The 22,871-nt window shown below is 42.0% G+C and overlaps 1 protein-coding gene across 50 annotated transcripts in view; it reads left to right on the forward strand.

The window, feature by feature from the left end:
* ERC1 (ELKS/RAB6-interacting/CAST family member 1) overlaps positions 1–22,871 on the forward strand; it is a 536,900-nt gene that overhangs the window by 94,611 nt on the left and 419,418 nt on the right. For all 50 annotated transcript variants that reach the window (XR_010148221.1, XR_010148222.1, XR_010148220.1 and 47 more), the window contains exon 3: positions 11,486–11,902. Coding sequence is in view for 47 of the 50 variants with exons in the window: in XM_054663959.2 (XP_054519934.1) it covers positions 11,486–11,902 (417 nt within the window). In the remaining 3 variants the exon portion in view is untranslated. The remainder of the gene's footprint in view (positions 1–11,485; positions 11,903–22,871) is intronic.

Raw genomic sequence — 22,871 nt, forward strand, 5'->3', positions numbered from 1 at the left:
TTTCATTTGCTTATTGGTTAGTTAGTTCAATTGCTTATTGTCCTTAGAAGAACGTTCATCTTCCCCAGGAATGTATTTTTCTTTTTGAAGTATCTAAGTCTTTTACCCACTTTTAAAAAGTTTTTTTTTTAAATTGAGTTGTAGAAGTAGTTTATATATTCTGGATACAAGTCCTTTAACAGTTATATGTGGCATGCCAATTTTTATAGTGGTCTCTTTCTTTTTAAAATTTTTCCTCATCACTCTTTCCATATGATACAGTGTTTTTTGATAAGCAGAAATTAAAAATTTTGAAGTCTAATTTGTGAATTTAAAGTTTTATCATTAGTACTTCCTAAGATAACCATCCAAATATCTTTCCCTTAAAAGTATAAAGTCTGAGGCTGGGCACGGTGGCTCACATCTTTAATCCCAGCACTTTGGGAGGCCGAGGCTGGCAGATCACCTGAGGTCAGGAGTTTGAGACCAGCCTGGCCAACATGGCGAAACCCTGTCTCTACTAAAAATACAAAAACTAGCTAGGCTTGGTGGCGGGCACCTGTAATCTCGGCTACTTGGGAGGCTGAGGTATGAGAATCGCTTGAACCTGGGAGGTGGAGGTTGCAATGAGCCAAGATTGTGCCACTACACTCCAGCCTGGGCAGCAGAGCAAGACTCTGTCTCAAAAAAAAAAAAAAAAAAGTGTAAAGTCAGCTGAAGTGATATGAAAGCTTTTGTGATCATAGACCTAAGCATTTGAATTGCAAATATAACTTGGTGTGTGAAAGCTCTGCAGTATGCATGCAGGAATTAAATGTCTGTCTGGAAATAATGCCAACAAATATATTTATTGGGGTTTGTGTGATAGAATTGGCAGATAACCAAGGAAGCAAATTTATTTTCCTTTTAAATATGAAGGAAAATTTATGAAGGAAGAGCAAATTTATTTTCCTTTCAAATACGAAAACATGAAGTAATCTTTTGTAATGTTTACTACCTACATTGATTGCCTTTCCTTGCATTAATTTCTCAAAAATTTTCTTCATTAATTTTCTTGAGGAGCTCTTTTATCTGCTTAATGTCTTTACAAACACATGTGCAAAAGAGTCTCAGACGCATCTTATTTGATGATTGTCATGGAAAATATTAAGGGTTTGTGTACAAATGTTTATATTTATACTGCAGTGTTTTGCTTCAAGAAAAATGTATGGTCTTCTCTATGCAAGTTTTATCATTTTTGTTGTTGTTTTTATTTCCAAGTCCTTTCTGTGTTTTCTTTAATTTTAATTTTTACTTTTATTTTTGAGACAGAGTCTCGCACTGTCACCCTGGCTGGAGTGCAGTGGTGCGATCTCGGCTCACTGCAAGCTCTGCTTCCTGGGTTCAAGCAGTTCTCGTGCCTCAGCTTCCCTAGTAGCTGGGATTACAGGCATGCACCACCATGCCCAGCTAATTTTTGTATTTTTAGTAGAGATGGGGTTTTACCATGTTGGCTATGCTGGTCTCTAACTCCTGACCGCACATGATCTACGTGCCTCGCCCTCCCTAAGTGCTGGGATTACAGGCGTGAGCCACTGTGTCCAGCCAATAAATACTTTAAAAATAAATTTTCAGGCCAGGTGCGGTGGCTCATGCCTGTAATCCCAGCACTTTGGGAGGCTGAAGCGGGTAGATCATGAGGTCAAGAGATCGAGACCATCCTGGCCAATATGGTGAAACCTCGTCTCTACTAAAAATACAAAAATTAGCTAGGCATGGTGGCTGTGCACTTGTAGTCCCAGCTACTTGGGAGGCTGAGGCAGGAGAATGGCTTGAACCCAGAAGGCGGAGGTTGCAGTGAGCCGAGATCACGCCACTGCACTCCAGCCTAGCGACAGAGCAAGACTCCTTCTCAAAAAAAAATTTAAAAAAATGTTTTTTTCAGCAATGTGTGGAAAATATACACAAGATATAAGACCAATAAAATGCTACTGTCTAGGAGATGAGGTGCCTCATACCTGAATCCAGCACCGAGGTGGGCGGATAACCTGAGGTCAGGAGTTTGAGACCAGCCTGGCCAGCATGGCAAAACTCCATCTCTACTAAAAATACAAAAATTAGGGGGTGGTGGCGTACACCTGTAATCCCAGCCACTTGGGAGGCTGAGGCACGAGAATGGCTTGAACTCTGAAGGCAGAGGTTGCAGTGAGCCGAGATCACACCACTGCATTCCAGCCTGGGCGACAGAGCGAGACTCTGTCTCAAAACAGAAGGGACTTGGAAATAAAAACAGCTAACAACAAAAACCCGTAACATAGTCATTTATTATCATTATCAAGTATTATGTACTGTATATAATTGTATGTACCACACTTTTATATGACTGTCAACGCATTAGGTTTATTTACACTAACATCATTGCAAACACATGGGTAAGGCATGTGTTACAACATTATGATGGCTATGACAATGTGATAGGAATTCCCCACCCTCCCACCCGAGACGGAGTCTTGCTGTGTCGCTAGGCTGGAGTGCAGTGGCATGATCTCCGCTCACTGCAACCTCCGCCTCCCGGGTAAGCGATTCTCCTGCCTTAGCCTCCTGAGTAGCTGGGATTACAGGCACGCACCACTACACCCAGCTAATTTTTGCATTTTTAGTAGAGACGGGCTTTCACCATGATGGCCAGGATGGTCTTGATCTCTTGACCTCGTGATCTGCCCGCCTCTGCCTTCCAAAGTGCTGGGATTACAGGTGTGAGCCACCATGCCTGGCCTGTGATAGGAATTTTTTAGCTCCATTGTAATGTTATGGGACCACCATGATACATGCAGTCTCTTGTTGACTGAAACGTCATGTGGTGTATATAGAATGCATTTATGACAGTAGGACTTACCCATTTTGATAGTGTTTTCATTTATTCCTTTTTCTTTTTTTTCCGAGACAGAGCTTTGCTCTGTCACCCAGGCTGGAGTGCAGTGGCGTGATCTTGGCATCCTCCAGCTCCTGGGTGCAAGCGATTTTCCTGCCTCAGCCTCCCAAATAGCTGGGATTATAGGATGCCACCATGTCCAGCTAAGGTTTGTAGTTTTAGAGATGGGGTTTCACCATGTTGGTCAAACTGGTCTCAAACTCCCCTACCCCAAGTGATCTACCCACTTTGGCCTCCCAAAGTGCTGGGATTACAGGCATGAGCCACTGCACCCGACCACATTTTCATTTATTCTTTAACTTCTATTCTGGGTTGTGGTAGCATAAAGATGGATTATGTTTATTGCTGAAATAAACCTGTTGTCCAAATTTTGATGTTTTCCAGCGACTATCTTGCTACTTAGATTTAGGTACAGCATTCGCAGAGCAAAAAGATAGATGATCTTATTTTTCCTGGATTCAGAGGCAGAGAGTAGATGTTAGAATTCTAGTGTAATTGCTCATTCATTTTCTTGACTCTGACATCTTTTTTTAGAGGAAAATAACTTTGGTTAGTAAGCTCCAAATAATGGGTGAGAATGTTAAACAATTTAATCCATCCATTTGAGTTCTAGTGTGGGTCTTTTTTGCATTTTGGTGAGTCTCCTGCTTGTGTTTAGATTAGTCTGAAAACTTTGATTTGGTTTAATATTTGAGGGCTTTCAGTGTGCTTTGCTGTACAGGAAATAAATCTCTGTCATTAACTCAAAGAATACTAAACTAACAATAAGGAGGATTAAATTACCTTGGAGGCTCTTCCTCTGTCTCATTCTCTGTGGTTCAGACTCATTAAATTAGTTTCTTCTTTTAAAATGTTTCTTCTTTTAAAATTATGGAAATTAGAATTCAGTTGACGTTTGTACAAAGTGGGGTTATATCTGTGTATAAGTTTTGACACCCCCCAAATTTAACTATTAATAGCCTACTGTTGACCAGGGGCCTGATAACATAGTTGATTAACACATATTTTGTATGTTATATGTTAACATGTATTTTATGTATATACTGCATTCTTTAAAGCAAGCTAGAGAAAAGAAAATGTTATTAAGAAAATTGCCTGGGTGTGGTGCCTCATGCCTGTAATCCCAGCTCTTTGGGAGGCCGAGGCTGGTGGATCACACGGTTAAGAGATCAAGACCATCCCGGCCAATATGGTGAAACCCCGTCGCTACTAAAAATACAAACATTAGCCAGGCATGGTGGTGCTCACCTGTAATCCCTGCTACTCTGGAGGCAGAGGCAGGAGAATCGTTTGAACCTGGGAGGTGGAGGTTGCAGTGAGCTGAGATTGTGCCATTGCACTCCAGCCTGGGCAACAAAAGTGCACTTCATTGCACTCCATCTCTTGGAAACAGAGCAAGACTGTCTCAGGGGGAAAAGAAAAAAAAAAGAAAATCACAAGGAAGAGAAAATACACTTACTATTCATTAAGTAGAAGTGGACCATCACGAAGATCTTCATCCTCATCATTTTTGTTTTGAGTAGGCTGAGGAAGAGGAAGAAGAAAAGGGGTTGGTATTGCTGTCTCAGATTTGGCAGAGGCAGAAGAAAATCCATGTGTCAGCAGACCCTCAAAGTTCAAACCTGTGTGGTACAAGGGTCAACTGTACTTTGTTTTCATAGAGATATATTAAAGTTTTATGAGTTTAGCTCATAGTGATCTTATAGGTTCTAAGCTTCATTTGAATATATTGCATGTAAAATAAGTGCTTTATCTGTGTTCCTTTTGTCTTTCTTGAATATTGTTGTTAATTTAAAATTTGTAATAGGTTATAACTCTTATGTTTTACCCATTTGTGAGCTTTATTTTTGGATAAGAACTTTATCCTGTACTTTTGCTGTGCTTTGTATAGTACAACTATGAAAGATTCTTGTTGACTGTTGATTATCTGAAAATGCTTCTTTTTGCTTCAGGGCAAATATTGAATAAACCTAGAGCATATAATTAACATTTTTATTAGGACTGTGGTTTGTATTTTGGCCAGTTTGGATTTAAGAATTACTTGTATTGGTTGGTGTAGAACTGATTTTTTTTTTCTTTTTCTTTTTTTTTTTTTTTTTGGAGATGGAGTCTCACTCTGTCGCCCAGGCTGGAGTGCAGTGGCAGGATCTCAGCTCACTGCAACCTCTGCCTCCCCGGTTCTAGCAGTTCTCCTGCCTCAGCCCCCTGAGTAGCTGGGATTACAGGCGCGTACCACCATGCCTGGCTAATTCCTGTATTTTTGGTAGAAACGGGGTTTCACCATGGTGGTCAGGCTGATCTTGAACTCCTGACCTTGTGATCCGCCTGCCTTGGCTTCCCAAAGTGCTGGGATTATAGGCATGAGTGATTTTTTTAGAATAAGAGTAATTGGCTGCATTATTTTTTTAAGGAAGAGTTATAACTTCCCAGATACTTGCAATGCGGCTAATATACAGTAGCCATTTACTTTCAACATAATTTCTCAACGTTTAATTTTTGTCAGTTTTTCATAAAAAATATATGACAGGGTAAAAAGATGACATTCCTAAGTCCTAGAAAGTTTATTGATGATAAATACAAAGAATTAAATTGCAGATCAGTCTTAGAAGTGCTATTCTGTGGATAAGCATACAGCCCTGGGCAGCACAGACGGGAACATCAGATAGCCCAACCAAACCGGAAGCTTGACTTGGTTGACTTAAGAATTCTTTAAAACTCTTTTGCATGTTACATTAATAAAGTTTATTTAATACATGTATTTATATGTTTCAGAAAAAAATGTTCTTAATTTAACATTTGTAAAAGGGTACAATACTGGTGTTTTCTCTAACTCTGATCTTCTTGATAAACAGTGTACTGAGTTCTCTGTGATATATTTTGTTTGTAATCATGACCATTTCACGTGTCCATAATTTTTTTTCTCTAAAAATATCTCTAGACTACATAGTTCTGTTATTTTAGGAATAAGAATAAACGGGATCAAAGTGTACTCTTGTTCTAAGAAACTAATGACAGTTTATTTGTTGGAAGTTCTGCCTCAGAAGAGCTTCTGATATTTATCTACAATATGTGAATAGTAGCTGTGATCTGTCATTGTTTTTGCAGATATCTAATTGTTGTAATAAAAGTCATAGGCCCTGTCAGATAGTTAAGAATTTTCATTATTGTTGTTCACAATATCCTACCATTTCATTGAGATATAGCTTGGTGTAATAATAGTACAGTCCCTGGAGTAAATTTTAGACAAATACTTTCCCAGCCTTTCAAAATCAAGCTGAGTGTTAGAGTGAGAAGTAGACTAGTGAGTGTTGCTATAAAATTTGGAGTGTGAGATCATTTTGCAGTGTGTCGGGAACAGACTTCCCAAATAGACATTCTAGTATTATCTGACAACTCGATCTTTCCTTAAACTCAATGTATCTGTTTTTGGTTGATCATTATAGATGTCTGTGATGTATGAATATGCCCATTTTATCTTCTGTATGAATATGCTGGAGAAAGAGTAGCCTTGCTTGTAGTCTGCTTTTTTCCTTCTTCTAAAGGAGTTGGCAGGAATTTTTATAAAATAAAGCTAGCCTGATTGTAGCCAAAAGAGGAAGTGTTGGTTTATATTTTAGTGGAGAAAACTGCTGTATAGACTTCTAGGCTACCAGTCAGAGCATTGTTTTATTTTTATACTATAGTAAAATGGGTGCAGGCGGAGCTGAAGAACCAGACACACTAGTAGTTAACGTTTTCTTTCTTTACCAAAATAGTAATTGCCATGCTACATTTAGCCATATGTGCCAAAGCGTATGTGAAACTATTAACTGTAGCCAACATATATTTCTCCTGACTTGAATGAATTGATGACGAATGGTCAGAAAAGGAGGAACAGTCATACCTAGAAATCAGCTTCCCTGTTGAATTTCACTTCTGGTATTTCCCTTTGGGATATATTCACTCAGGAGTGTCAGGATTTTTTTTGACTTCCAAGGGAAAGAAACTAGGCTTCAGAGAATTAGCATTTTGATACATCTTTTTATTGAAGGTCTTTTGAACTCCAGCAAGTGTTAATCTTTAAAAGATGATGCTGGTAGTGAAATGCATTTTAAAATTTATATTCATGAATTTAAATTCCTGATTTTTTTTTTTTTTTGGTGAGTTTATTCTTCGAAAGAAATAGCAGTGCTTTTCAAGTGTTTGAAGACTACCAGAATTGAAAGCTCACTGCTTGCTAAAAACATAATACCCAAACCGGAAATGATAAAGGAAAATGTCATTGCCTTTGTATTAAAAAAGAAAATATCTATTAAAAGTCATCATAAACAATGTTAAAAATGGCAGACTTGGAAAAATATTTGTAACATACACAGCAGGTGAAAGGTTATTTTCCTAATATGAAGAGCTCTTAAAATGGATTAAGAAAAAATGTTCAATAACAAAATGGGCAAAGAACAAGGAGAGAGGAGTCACAAAAGTTGATATACAAAGACACAGATAGAAATGATTTGTAATATGACAAAAGTCGATATACAAAGATACAGATAGAAATGATTTGTAATATGACAAAAGTCGATATACAAAGATACAGATAGAAATGATTTGTAATATGACAAGTCGATATACAGAGATACAGATAGAAATGATTTGTAATATGACAAAAGTCGATATGCAGAGATACAGATAGAAATGATTTGTAATAAGACAAAAGTCGATATACAGAGATACAGATAGAAATGATTTGTAATATGACAAAAGTCGATATACAGAGATACAGCTAGAAATGATTTGTAATATGACAAAAGTTGATATACAGAGATACAGATAGAAATGATTTGTAATATGACAAGTCGATATACAGAGATACAGATAGAAATGATTTGTAATATGACAAAAGTCGATATACAGAGATACATATAGAAATGATTTGTAATATGACAAAAGTCGATATACAGAGATACAGATAGAAATGATTTGTAATATGACAAAAGTCGATATAGAGATACAGATAGAAATGATTTGTAATATGACAAAAGTCGATATACAAAGATACATATAGAAATGATTTGTAATATGACAAAAGTCGATATACAGAGATACAGATAGAAATGATTTGTAATATGACAAAAGTCGATATGCAGAGATACAGATAGAAATGATTTGTAATATGACACAAGTCGATATACAGGGATACATATAGAAATGATTTGTAATATGACAAAAGTCGATATACAGAGATACAGATAGAAATGATTTGTAATATGACAAAAGTCGATATACAGAGATACAGATAGAAATTATTTGTAATATGACAAAAGTTGATATACAGAGATACAGATAGAAATGATTTGTAATATGACAAAAGTTGATATACAAAGATACATATAGAAATGATTTGTAATATGTATCAGAATTACAATTGTGCATACTTTGTGATCCAGCAATTCCATCTTTGAGAATTCCCAAGAAAAATGTGGATTCATGTGTAAAGATACATATGTGAAGGTGCATCTTACAATAGTGAAAAATGAGAACTAACTTAAAATATCCATAAGTGGAATTTTATGACCAACATCTTCTCTCCAACCAATTTTTTATTATGGTAAAATATATATAACATAAAATTTACCATCTTAACCATTTCGAAGTGTACAGTTTCGTGGCATTCAGTATATCCCATCTATCTCCAGAACTCTTTTCATCTTGACAGACTGAAACTCTATACCCATTAAACAATAACTCCTCGTTCTGTCCCACTCCTATGTCCTGGCAACCACTGTTCTAGTTCCTTCTTTATCAATTCGACTGCTCTAGATACCTCATGTCAATGGATACATACAGTGTTTGTCTTTTTGTGATTGGCTTATTTCACTTAGCACAACGTCTTGAAGGTTCATCTGTGTTGTAGCATGTGTAAGAATTTCTTTCCTTTTTAAGGCTGAAAATCATTAGCAGGTGATATGGTTTGGCTGTGTCTCCATTCAAATCTCAACTGGAATTGTATCTCTCAGAATTCCCACATGTTGTGGGAGGGCCATAGGAGGAGGTAATTGAATCATGGGGGCCGGTCTTTCCCATGCTATTCTCGTGATAGTGAATAAGTCTCACGAGATCTGATGGGTTTATTAGGGGGTTCCGCTTTTGCTTCTTCCTGATTTTCTCTTGCTGCCGCCATGTAAGAAGTGCCTTTTGCCTCCCACCGTGATTCTGAGGCTTCCTCAGCCATGTGGAACTGTAAGTCCAATTAAACAAGTGCCTTTTGCCTCATACTGTGATTCTGAGGCTTCCTTAGCCACGTGGAACTGTAAGTCCAATTAAACCTCTTTTTGTTTCCAGTTTTGGGTATGTCTTTATCAGCAGCGTGAAAACGAACTAATAGAGCAGGCACCTTATTTCCAAAAAAAAAAAAAAAAAGATTTTTTCAATGGATAATGCAGGTATTTATACCCTCATTTAAAGTATGAGGGATCTGAAACCCAGAAAGATGGTGACATGTCTAAATGTCATAACTAGTCAGCTTGAGAGTCAGAACTAAAACTCATGTTTTCTCATCACAGTTTCGTGTTCTTCCCAGTATGGTACACTGCTTAGGCCTTGAATACAAGGAATGATCTTTTATTGTTGCTTCTTCATTCCTAAAAATAAGATTTTTGATGTCACAGCCTTTTGGAATTCATTGTATAATGTGCTGGAATTTACATAACCATTCAGATTAAAGGTTCGTATATCTTCTTTAGGGATACAAGCTAAAGATCTACCCTCTCAAACATTTTAGTAGTTCATCTGCATTAACACCTTTATTAGCCACCCATGTTGTTACCGTGCCCTGTATAAAAAGCTTTGCATGTTCTAACTTAAAAAAAACTTTGCTATATTATTATCTTTGGGTATTACCAGTTTTGATTTCTGCAATCTGCTCTGTTTTTGCTACTAGAGGAGGAAAGCTGATTTGGAGTTTTCTTTTTTTCTTGGTTCTAGTTTTAGTGGGCTGCAAGGATTGCTTTGAATGCCAGCTCTATCACTTACTCTGTGATCTTGGACAAGTGCTTAAACCTCTCTAAGCCTCGTGCCCTCATCTATAAAATTAAATAATAGTACATGTGTTGGGTATCTAAAATAGTCAAATTCACAGAATCAAAGCGTGTAATGGTAGTTGCCGGGGGTGGGGGGAAATGGAGAGTTACTAATCAACAGGAATAGAAACTTTTGGTTGAGATGAATAAACTCTACAGATTTGATGTATAACATTGTACCTGTAGTCAGCAGTAATGCATTGTACACTTAAAAGTTGTTAGGAAAGTAGATGTCATGTTAAGGGTTTTTACTACAGTAAAATAAAAAAAGAGTTCATGTGTCATAATGAAGATTAAATAACATAAAAAATGTGTGGTACAATCTGGCATATACAAACTACTTGTTAAATGTTAATATTTATTATTTAATGTTTATAATACTTAAAAGTCATTTTGTATTTCGCTGTCCTTCGGTTTTGTTTGTTTGTTTTGACACGGAGCCTTGCTCTGTCACCCAGGCTGGAGTGCAGTGGTGTGATCTTGGCTTACTGCAAACTCCACCTCCCAGTTCAAGCAATTCTTCTGCCTCAGCCTCCTGAGTAGCTGGGATTACAGGTTCGTGCCACCATGCCTGGCTAATTTTTCTATTTTTAGTGGAGATGGGGTTTTACCATGTTGGCCAGGCTGGTCTTGAACTCCTGACCTCGTGATGTGCCCGACTCGGCCTCCCAAAGTGCTAGGATTACAGGCGTGAACCACCGTGCCTGGCCAATTTTTGTATTTTTAGTAGAGATGGGGTTTTATCATGTTGGCCAGGCTGGTCTTGAACTCCTGGTGATCCGCCTGCCTCGGCCTCCCAAAGTGTTGGGATTATAGGTGTGAGCCCCCGCGCCTGGCCATCCCTTGTATTTTTTGATGAAAAAAGATTTTTTTTTTTTTTTTTTAAGACAGAGTTTCACTCTTGTTGCCCAGGCTGGAGTGCAATGAGTGCAATCTTGGCTCACTGCAATTCCCACCTCTCAAGTTCAAGCGATTCTCCTGTCTCAGCCTCCCAAGTAGCTCGGATTACAGGCACACGCCACCACGCCCGGCTAACTTTTGTATTTTAGTAGAGACAGGGTTTCATCATATTGGTCAGACTGGTCTTGAACTCCTGACCTCAGCTGATTCGCCCACCTTGGCCTCCCAAAGTGCTGGAATTACACAGGTGTGAGCCACCACGCCCGGCCGTTTTGATGAATTTTTTTGAAAGAATGTATTCATATTCCTGTAGATTTCCCATTTCCCACATTCCCTCAAATTTAGTTTCCGTGTAATATCTTCTATTAATTTTGAACAGTGTCTTTATTATAGTTTATGCAAAGTGAGGAGTGAGTGCCATACTTATTTTGCTTCCTGTTGGGAATAAACTGAAGTTAAATTACTGACATTTTGCATATTATCTCAATCATTTTTTAAGGACCTGTAAAACAGAATCAGGTGAATCCTAATTTGCTAGATGCAGATTTCTTGTAGCTATTTTTGATTCCTGCAGGCTGCTCTGATTTGCTACTTGAGGAGGAAAGCTGATTTGGGGGTTTTCTTTTTGTCTTGGTTCTAGCACATGCAGATGACGATCCAGGCTCTCCAGGATGAATTGCGGATCCAGAGGGACCTGAATCAGCTGTTTCAGCAGGATAGTAGCAGCAGGACTGGCGAACCTTGTGTAGCAGAGCTGACAGAGGAGAACTTTCAGAGGCTTCATGCTGAGCATGAGCGGCAGGCCAAAGAGCTGTTTCTTCTTCGAAAGACATTGGAGGAAATGGAGCTGCGTATTGAGACTCAAAAGCAGACCCTAAATGCTCGGGATGAATCCATTAAGAAGCTTCTGGAAATGTTGCAGAGCAAAGGACTTTCTGCCAAGGCTACCGAGGAAGACCATGAGAGAACAAGACGACTGGCAGAGGCAGAGATGCACGTTCATCACCTAGAAAGCCTTTTGGAGCAGAAGGAAAAAGAGAACAGTATGTTGAGAGAGGTATGTGACTACTTTTTTAGTTTTATGATTTGTTGGTTATCTTTTTTTTCACTGATTAATCAGCATCTTGGCCCCAGTGAATCTACGTGCTCTGCCGTGCTGGTGGAAGAGAATTTCATCTTTTGTATTTAAGTGCGTCACTGATTTCTATTCTGATTTGCCCTGTTGTATGGGATGGATGACATTGTCTGGTATGTATGCTGGCTTAATGACTTTCTGGGTCTTTTCTCTCCTGCTCCCCTGATTTTGAGAGTTCATTTGTTGCTAAAGGGGTAAAAAATTCCTTGATTTTTCACTCATCTCTAGATCTGTTCATAGAGACAGCAAACACAACAAAACCAGAATCAGAATAGCTAACCATTGCTTAATTTAAAAATATTAATAAAAGAGAGTAAGCGGTTATCTCAGCTTATGTGTGCTTATAAAAGTCCTTGGCAGCAATAATGGATATTTGCCCTGTGGTTTCCATGGAAACTGTTGCCTTGCTGTAAAAGAGACGTGATAAAAATCATTGGCTGCCATGGAGGCATAGCTGGAGAGAGTGATGTAGAGACACAGTGTTACTTATTTTTAGCTGACCTAGGTGACTACTGATAATTTTTTACTTTTCTAAATAATGTATCATTTTAAGAAGGCGTAAAGGAAGAAACCATCTTATATTGAATTAAAAAATTAATAGTCATAATAACTTTTCTATATATAGTTGGACTTCAGGTAATTTTCACTTTTGGGCAGGGGAAAATAAATCCCTAATCTGTGTTAGTATGAGTCTGAATAATTCCTTTTTAAATAAAATGTGAGGAAGGAGGTTTAAAAAATGGCGTATTCCCAAAGCAGCAAAATAATAATTTTAAAAAATACTTCTTAATTTGTAGGTTGTTCTATAATTTTTCCTTTTGTAAAAAGTCTGAAATCTTTTTTAACAGTGAGGGCATTTTTATTTTTGAAGTAGAACATCATTGTTTTTTAAAAACATGATGTTATTGCACTGGAAATCCATTGTAGTAAAATTAGGAAATAGATTAACAAAAACTTATAACTCAAGGTATTTTTACCTAGTAATAATTATTAACTTATGTATATGCTTCCAGTCATTTTTTTTATTTTAAATTTTTATTGTTTTTATTTTTAGAGATAGGGTCTCACTCTGTCACTCAGGCTGGAGTGCAGTGGCATGATCATGGCTCACTGCAGCCTTGCAATCCTGGGCTTAGGTGAGCCTTCTGCCTTAGCCTCCCTAGTAGGTAGGTCTCCAGGTGCATGCCACCATGCATTGTTAATTTTTAAATTAAAAAAAAAGTTTTGTAGAGACAGAGTCTCCCTATGTTGCCTAGGCTGGTCTTGAACTCCTGGCCTCAAGCAATCCTCCCTCCTTGGCTTCTGAAAGTGCTGAGATTACAGGCAATATGCCTATGCCTGGCCCATTATTATTATTGTTGTTATTATTATTATTATTAGTGACAGAGCTTTGCTCTGTCCCAGGCTGGAGTGCAGTGGCGCGATCTTGGCTCATTGTAACCTCCACCTCCCGGGTTCAAGCTATTCTCCTGCCTCAGCTTCCTGAGTAGCTGGGACAACAGGCGTGCACAAGCTGATTTTTGTATTTTTAGTAGAGACGGGGTTTCGCCATGTTGGCCAGGCTGGTCTCAAACTCCTGACCTCAGGTGATCTGCCTGACTCGGCCTCCCAGAGTGCTGGGATTACAGGCGTAAGCTACTGCACCCAGCCCCATTTTTATTATTTATAGATTCCTTCATTATTTGTTTCTTTTTTTATCTTACAAGGATGGAATGCTGTGCATCAGCACTGTTCAGTAAGACTTTCTGGGTGGAGTGCTAATTAAGTTGGGAAGGGGATTTTATAACAGGGTAAGTGTCCTTTAGGAGGTGCCCTTTCAGTGGAGATCTGAAGAGAAGGAGCCAGCTTTGCCAAGTAAAATAATTTCATGAAGAAGCATTAACAGTTTTAAAGACCTCATAGGAAGGAGTTTTGAGGAAACAGGAGGGAGGCTGGAGGGCAAGAATATACTGTATAAGGGGAAGACTTAATGAGATGCGAAATTGGAGAGGTGGCCAGAGTCAGATTCACTTATCACGTATTTACTGGACACCAACCATGCGCACAGCACTAAGGATATAGCAGCAAACAAATCCATGCTGTCTTTGAGTAAAAGTACCTGCCTTTATGATCCTTGCAGATAATGCAACCATTTTATTCAAAATGGGAGAGAAAACCATTCCACCGTTGAATCAAGGGAGTGACACAATCTGATTTAGCTTTTAAAATTTACTCTGGTTGTGCTGAGAATAAATGGAGGAAGGAGAGAAGAGTGAACAAGGGAGTATAGTAAGGAATTTAACTGCTGTAATCTAGATTAGGGGAATGGGGACTTGAAATGATTGCTGGAGATGTACAGAATATCACTAGCGTATCAGGAAACAGCACAAAGAATTATGGGCTGGCAATGCTAGGGTATCCAGAAATTTCATTAGTTATTGAATTATTGTCCATCTTTTAAAAAAAACTGGCATTTAATCAATTCTTTTTTTTTTTTTGAGACGGAGTCTCGCTTTGTTGCCCAGGCTGGAGTGCAATGGTGCGATCTCGGCTCACTGCAACCTGCGCCCCCTGGGTTCAAGCGATTCTCCTGCTTCAGCCTCCCGAGTAGCTGGGATTACAGGCACCCATCACCAGGCCCAGCTAATTTTTCTGTTTTTTTTTTTTTTTCATGTTGTGTATAGTGTCATTCTTTATTGATGATTGTAAGTTTTTTTTTTTTAATTTATTTATTTTTATTGATCATTCTTGGGTGTTTCTCACAGAGGGGGATTTGGCAGGGTCATAGGACAATAGTGGAGGGAGGGTCAGCAGATAAACAAGTGAACAAAGGTCTCTGGTTTTCCTATGCAGAGGACCCTGCGGCCTTCCGTAGTGTTTGTGTCCCTGGGTACTTGAGATTAGGGAGTGGTGATGACTCTTAACGAGCATGCTGCCTTCAAGCATCTGTTTAACAAAGCACATCTTGCACCACCCTTAATCCATTTAACCCTGAGTGGACACAGCACATGTTTCAGAGAGCACAGAGTTGGGGGTAAGGTCACCGATCAACAGGATCACAAGGCAGAAGAATTTTTCCTAGTACAGAACAAAATGAAAAGTCTCCCGTGTCTACCTCCCTCTACACAGACATGGCAACCATCCGATCTCTCAATCCCTTCCCCGCCTTTCCCGCCTTTCTATTCCACAAAACCGCCATTGTCATCATGGCCCATTCCCAATGAGCTGCCGGGTACACCTCCCAGACGGGGCGGTGGCCGGGCAGAGGGGCTCCTCACTTCCCAGTAGGGGCGGCCGGTCAGAGGCGCCCCTCATCTCCCGGACCGGGCGGCTGGCCAGGCGGGGGGCTGACCCCCCCATCTCCCTCCCGGATGGGGCGGCTGGCCGGGCGGGGGGCTGACCCCCCCACCTCCCTCCCGGACCGGGCGGCTGGCCGGGCAGAGGGGCTCCTCACTTCCCAGTAGGGGCGGCCGGGCAGAGGCGCCCCTCACCTCCCAGACGGGGCGGCTGGCCGGGCAGGGGGGCTGACCCCCCCCACCTCCCTCCCGGACGGGGCGGCTGGCCGGGCAGAGGGGCTCCTCACTTCCCAGTAGGGGCGGCCGGGCAGAGGCACCCCTCACCTCCCGGACGGGGCGGCTGGCCGGGCGGGGGGCTGACCCCCCCACCTCCCTCCCGGTCAGGGCAGTTGGCCTGGTGGGGGGCTGACGCCCCCACCTCCCTCCTGGACGGGGCGGCTGGCCGGGCAGAGGGGCTCCTCACTTCCCAGTAGGGGCGGCCGGGCAGAGGCGCCCCTCACCTCCCGGACGGGGCGGCCGGCTGGGCGGGGGGCTGACCCCCCCACCTCCCTCCCGGACAGGGCAGCGGGCCAGGCAGGGGGCTGACCCCCCACCTCCCTCCCGGATGGGGCGGCTGGCCGGGCGGGGGGCTGACCCCCCCACCTCCTTCCCGGACGGGGCGGCTGGCCGGGCAGAGGGGCTCCTCACTTCCCAGTAGGGGCGGCCGGGCAGAGGCGCCCCTCACCTCCCGGACGGGGCGGCTGGCCGGGCAGGGGGCTGACCCCCCCACCTCCCTCCCGGATGGGGCGGCTGGCCGGGCAGAGGGGCTCCTCACTTCCCAGTAGGGGCGGCCGGGCAGAGGCGCCCCTCACCTCCCGGACGGGGCGGCTGGCCTGGCGGGGGGCTGACCCCCCCACCTCCCTCCCGGACGGGGCGACTGGCCGGGTGGGGGGCTGACTCCCCCACCTCCCTCCCGGATGGGGCGGCTGGCCAGGCGGGGGGCTGACCCCCCCACCTCCCTCCCGGACGGGGTGGCTGGCCGGGCGGGGGGCTGACCCCCCCCACCTCCTTCCCGGATGGGGCGGCTGGCTGGGCAGAGGGGCTCCTCACTTCCCAGTAGGGGCGGCCGGGCAGAGGCGCCCCTCACCTCCCAGACGGGGCGGCTGGCCGGGCAGGGGGCTGACCCCCCCCACCTCCCTCCCAGACGGGGCGGCTGGCCGGGCAGGGGGCTGACCCCCCTACCTCCCTCCCGGACGGGGCGGCTGGCCTGGTGGGGGCTGACCCCCACCTCCCTCCTGGATGGGGTGGCTGCCGGGCAGAGACGCTCCTCACTTCCCAGACGGGGTGGCTGCCGGGCGGAGGGGCTCCTCACTTCTCATATGGGGTGGTTGCCAGGTGGAGGGTCTCCTCACTTCTCAGACGGGGCGGCTGGGCAGAGACGCTCCTTACCTCCCAGACGGAGTCGCGGCCGGGCAGAGGCGCTCCTCACTTCCCAGACGGGGCGGCAGGGCAGAGGCGCTCCCCACATCTCAGACGATGGGCGGCTGGGCAGAGACGCTCCTCACCTCCTAGATGGGATGGTGGCCGGGAAGAGGCGCTCCTCACTTCCTAGATGGGATGGCGGCCGGGCAGAGACGCTCCTCACTTTCCAGACTGGGTAGCCAGGCAGAGGGGCTCCTCACGTCCCAGATGATGGGCGGCCAGGCAGAGACGCTCCTCACTTCCCAGACGGGGTGGCGGCCGGGCAGAGGCTGCAATCTCGGCACTTTGGGAGGCCAAGGCAGGCGGCATGCTTCGCCGGGTGGTCAGAGCTATTCGCCCATAGTCCGTAGCCCAGAGCCGGGGCTGCTCGGGTCTCTGTCCCGGGCTGGAGGCGTGCGAGCCTCTCACCGCCGCCTCCCAGCGCAGCCACCCGAGCCGCCGCCGCCGGCGCCGCCGCCTCCCTCCAATTTTTCTGTTTTTAGTAGAGACGAGGTTTCACCATGTTGGTCAGGCTGGTCTTGAACTCCTGACCTCGTGATCCGCCCGCCTCGGCCTCCTAATATGCTGGGATTATAGGCGTGAGCCACCGCGCCCGGCCCACATTTAATCAATTCTAAAAGTCACAACTTTCCCTGTTTTAACAGTGAAATTGAGTTAAGTGTTAACACTTGGTGTCATGTTAACAGTCTATATCAGCAAAGCAGCAGTCCTGGTATATTTGTTTGCCCGTGTATTCACAAATATAATCATGTCCATTCATTTTGTCATCATTTCAGCTGAGGTATGAGCATTGTTGGCATTTCCCATGTTAACTTTGTTGTTCAGTGTTTCTGCATAAATATTCTGTGAATCAGCATTGAAACAAAATTACTGGGTATGGAGAAAGTTATGAAAACAGTTTATGATGGTATGTGATTAAACTCTGTTTAAATAAGTTTAAAAAAACTAACTCTTGCAATCAGTATTAAGTAAAAATTCTAGGGCGGGTGCAATGGCTCACACCTGTAATCCCAGCACTTTGGTAGGCCAAGGCGGGCGGATCGCCTGAGGCCAGGAGTTCGAGACCAGCCTGGGCAATATGGCAAAACCCTGTCTCTACTAAAAATACAAAAATTAGCTGAGTGTGGTGGTACACGCCTGTAATCCCAGCTCTTTGTGAGGCTGGCACATGATAATTGCTTCAACCCAGGAGGCGGAGGTTGCAGTGAGCCAGGATTGCACCACTGCACTCCAGCGTGGGCAACAGAGTGATACTCTGCCTCAAAAACAAACAAACAAACAAAACCCTAAATTTATGATAAAGTTTTGTGTCATGATTTATTTGGAGGCATTTCCACTATTTCTTTTCAGCATGTACAACAGTGGTGTGTCTTATAATCAGTGGCATCTTAGATTTGATGAAATAAGATAGCATTAAAATGGCATTTGTAGCTATTAATAGTAACATTTGTAATTAGTTTTACATTTTCTTTATTAACATGATTTTGTAGATGGCAGGTAAATAATTCTCCCCCCTAAAAGCCGAGAGGTAAAAAGTAAGATTTCAGTGAAGCATTGTATTTTCTGTTGGTACTCAAATCACATTGTTGTTTGACTGCTTATTCTTAGGTTTTGTATTATTTCGCTGTAGCTCCTTTCATTTGACTGTTAGAAGAGTGGGGACATCTCTTGGACAAATGCTGAATTACAGGCAAGACTTGGTTAGTGCTGGGGGCTTGACAGGTGATTCTGTTATACACCAACATTTGAGGCCCCAACTTTGGTTTTCAGTCCGCTAGCAGAGGATACCTAAGTTGGCTGTGGAACTTTTGGGTCTTCAATCCATATGCATACCAAACATTGTCTATAGGCCAACTAAATAATATATTTCAGTATGTGCTCCTACTTACTTAAATGCTGGTATGCTATTGTGATTAATAAAATACAACTTTGTTTTAAAACATTATTGCAGCCTAGTAGTTTTTTGTCTGTATTTTTATCAACAAACCGTATTAGTACAACTGCTATCGTGTTAGGTTTGCAAAAATCTTTGAGGTTAAAAGTGCTAATATTTGAATATGTTCTAGGCTGGGGAATTCTGAATCTAACTAGCATATCTGAGGACTGCTTGTCAGTTTGTCAGTATTACTGGCAGTTAGAAGGTATAAGCAGAGGAGATTAAAGAAAAAAGAAACATATATATGTTTATGTGTATTTATTTATATATAAATATTTTTCTATATATAAATGTATATTTTTCTATATAAATAAATATATATATATTTCTATATATATATATAGAAAAACATAGAAAACGAATAGGAATTTAAAAAGAATTTTTTTTTTTTTTTTTGAGACATAGTCTGGCTCTGTCGCCCAGGCTGGGGTGCAGTGGTGCAATCTCAGGTCACTGCAACCTCCGCCTCCCGGGTTCAAGCAATTCTCCTGCCTCGGCCTCCTGAGTAGCTGGGACTACAGGTGCCTGCCACCATGCCTGGCTAATTTTTGTATTTTTAATAGAGATGAGGTTTCACCTTGTTGGCCAGGCTGGTCTCAAACTCTTGACCTCAAGTGATCCTCCTGGCTCGGCCTCCCAAAGTGCTGGGACAACAGGCATGAGCCACCACACCCGGCCAAAAAAGAAAAAGAAATTCTTAGTTTGTCTTTTGTAGCAATTTTGGAAGATGAGAACAATTGCATACCTTATTTATTTAAGTTATTCCTTCTCTCTCTCTTTTTTTTTTTTTTTTGCAACAGAGTCTCGCTCTATCGCCCAGGCTGGAGTGCAGTGGTGCGATCGCAGCTCACCTCAACCTCCGCCACCTGGGTTCAAGTGATTCTCCTGCCTCAGCCTCCCAAATAGCTGGGATTACAGACGTGTGCCACCACACCTGGGCTAATTTTGTATTTTTAGTAGAAATGGGGTTTCACTGTATTGGTCAGGCTGGTCTCGAACTCCTGACCTCAAGTGATCCGCTGGTCTTGGCTTCCCAAATGCTAGGATTACAGACGTGATCCACCGTGCCTGGCCCTTCCTCTCCTTTTTAAATTACATCATTTGTCCTTCATTTCCATTTTGACAAGGTGACATTTTCTGAGCACACTACTATTACCAGAGATGGTAATGGGTTCAGGTACAATGGTGTGTGACACTGGGCAAGTTAAGATACGAAAAAGTGGTAACAGTTCTTTCCATTTACCCTCCCTTCTTTTTTATTTCTGTCTCCGCTGTGTTGTCAGTATGATAAATTCAGAAATTGAATCTGTGAAGGGACTTCCCGAACAATGTGGAGCTTCTATCCTTGAACCAAGGGTGCTGAGGGCTAAGATTTGAAACTTGAAAAAAAATTTTCAGACCTAAGTTTTACTTTTTAGTCACACATACTTCTTTCTCTCAGGTGTGCAAGTAAAAGTTGACTTACTTTTACAAAGAAACAACTAGGGAAAAGGAGAATTATTAAATTTTGTTTCTCAGGCATGGTGGCTCATACCTGTAATCCCAGCACTTTGGGAGGCTTAGGTGGGCAGATCACTTGAGGTCAGGAGTTCAAGATCAGCCTGGCCAACATGCTGAAATGCCATCTCTACTAAAAATACAAATATTAGCCAGGCATGGTGGTGCATGCCTGCGGTCCTAGCTATTTGGGAAGCTGAGGCAGGAGAATCGCTTGAACTCGGGAGGTGGAGGTTGCAGTGAGCCGAGATTGTGCCACTGCACCAAAAAAAAAAAAAAAAATTGTTTCTAACTTGTTTATTTTCTAAATATAAATTAGTCATTATTCTTTAGTTATTTAAGGAGAGAAAATGAACATATTTTTTATGGTCTACCACAGTTGAAAGTATATTATAGCAACATTAAATGGACTAAGACAAAAAAAGACAAATAGACTATAACAAGATTCAGATACTTCTACCTCTAATTTTTTCAAATGAAAATTTTCAGCCAAAAAGGAGTGAAATAAAGTGACCAAATAGCATATTCTACTTCTTACACTTCTTTGAATAGTACTTCTATTTCCAGTCTTCTCTCTTTATTGACAATGCGGGAGGCATAGGCTTGATGTGCTTGGTGGGAAAGGGGAGCTTATGAGCTCACTGACTGGAAGATGTGTTCATAGTGAACTGTAAGGTGCAGGCTTCTGAATGGGAGTTTGTTTTGAGCAATGGGTTTTAAAACGTCTTTGTAGAAAAGCTTTATGCCTATGGATGGTTTAAAATACACCCCAATTCTTTATTGTACGCAGGGAAGGATTTTTTTTTTTTTTTTTTTTGAGATAGGGTCTGACTTTGTCACCTGGAGTGCAGTGGCGTGATCTTGGCTCATTGCGGCCTCCACCTCCCAGGCTCAAGCAGTCCTCCTGCCTCAGCCCCCGCAAGTAGCTGGGACTACACATGAGCACCACCACACCCAGCTAGTTTTATGTATTTTTCATAGAGATGGGGATTCACCGTGTTGCCCAGGCTGGTCTCGAACTACTGAGCTCAAGTGATCTGCCTGCCTTGGCTTCCCAAAGTGTTTGGATTACAGGCATGAGCCACTGCACCCAGTCAGGACTTTTTATTCAAATGGATTTTTCTGTTTTCTTTAGGAATTAGGTGATGCTCAAGAGGAGAAATCAGATGAAATAAGTTGAAAATCTAAATTGTGTGTTATTTTTTAAAAAATGCAGTTTTAATATTTTCAAGTAGATACAGAAATACCAAATAAAAATGTTGTAAAGTATAGGTTATAAAATTTTGTTAATAAATGAAGATTGTTTATAGTTAGCAGAGTTCATTTTATTTTTACTCAGACAATTTAAAGTTCGACACTCATTTATTGAACAAATACTATTAAATATCTACCGTGTGCCCAGTCGATCACCTTGTAGTGTGCAGAACAGATTCAACGTGGACAAACTAGGCTGGGAGGAGGCTGACGAGTTTGTCATTTTAAGGCAGGCGAGAGATTATTATGGCCTAAACTAATTAATGTGTTAGGTGTTGGGATGGAAGAAAACAAATAATTTTAAGAGATTTTAAAAACTCTTTTTTGATACAATATGGAATGCATGTAAGAAATAGAATAAAACAGGTGTATAGTTAAGTAAATTATAAAGTAAGCACCCTCATAACCACTACCTAGGTCTAGAAATAGAACTTTCACAGCCACCCGGAAGTCCTGTACGTGAACCAACCCAGCCAGAACTCTCCCTTCCCTCTAAAAGTAACCAGTATTCTGGGTTTTATAGTTATCATGCCTTTGCTTATTATACTTATCACATCTGATCCTTAATATCATAGTATTGTTATCTTGTATTATATGTTAAATTAATATCATTCCTAGGTATCATCCCTAAGAATTATGTCTTTGTTTTGTCTGTTTTTCAAAAATATGCTTTAAATATCTTAATTACCGATTTGCCCTTAATTCCTCCTTTTTTTTTCTCATGCAGTTGGAGCATTTCTTGGCTTATTAGCTGGAATGACAATTCCATCATCTTTGTAATATCCATGTTTATTTCAGTGGAATGACTTGTCTCCTGGTTGTAGGTCGTATTTTCCTACTTCGTGTGTATAGAATTTGTTGTGTGATGGACATTATGGACACAAGGTGATTGAGTATCTGGATTTTGGTATCTTCCTTAATGAAGGGTTGTTTTGTCTGGCAAGAGTTAATTTACTTGGGGATTAACTTGATCCTTTCAAGACTTGCTTTTAAACTCTGTTAGGCCTGGTTTAGAACAGCCTTTTCTCTAGGCTACATCAGCTCTACTCCTAAGCTTGACCTTTTAGTGTCTCTACTAAATGCCTCTGCTGTTCTCCCCACTATTTGGAACTTGAATTTTTCCCAGCCCTATGGGGTTCAGGTAGTTGCTCAACTCATGGCTCTCTGATAGTTGCTCTTTCTCCAGTAGCTCTTGATCTTATTTTGTGGCAGCTTGCCCTATACATGCACAGCTTAGTATTTGGCCAAAGACTCAAGGGGACCCTTGTCAGGTTAGACAGTGCTGCTTTTCTGGTAAGCTCCCTTCTCTGTGTTTTGTTTTTAATTTTTAATTTTTTTTTTTTTTTGAGACAGAGTCTCACTCTGTTGCCCAAGCTGGAGTGCAATGTCGCGATCTCGGCTGACTGTAACCTCTGCCCCCCAGGTTCAAGCGATTCTCCTTCCTCAGCCTCCCGAGTAGCTGGGATTG

Source organism: Pan troglodytes, chromosome 10 (assembly GCF_028858775.2).
Source record: "Pan troglodytes isolate AG18354 chromosome 10, NHGRI_mPanTro3-v2.0_pri, whole genome shotgun sequence".
Lineage (NCBI taxonomy): Eukaryota > Metazoa > Chordata > Mammalia > Primates > Hominidae > Pan > Pan troglodytes.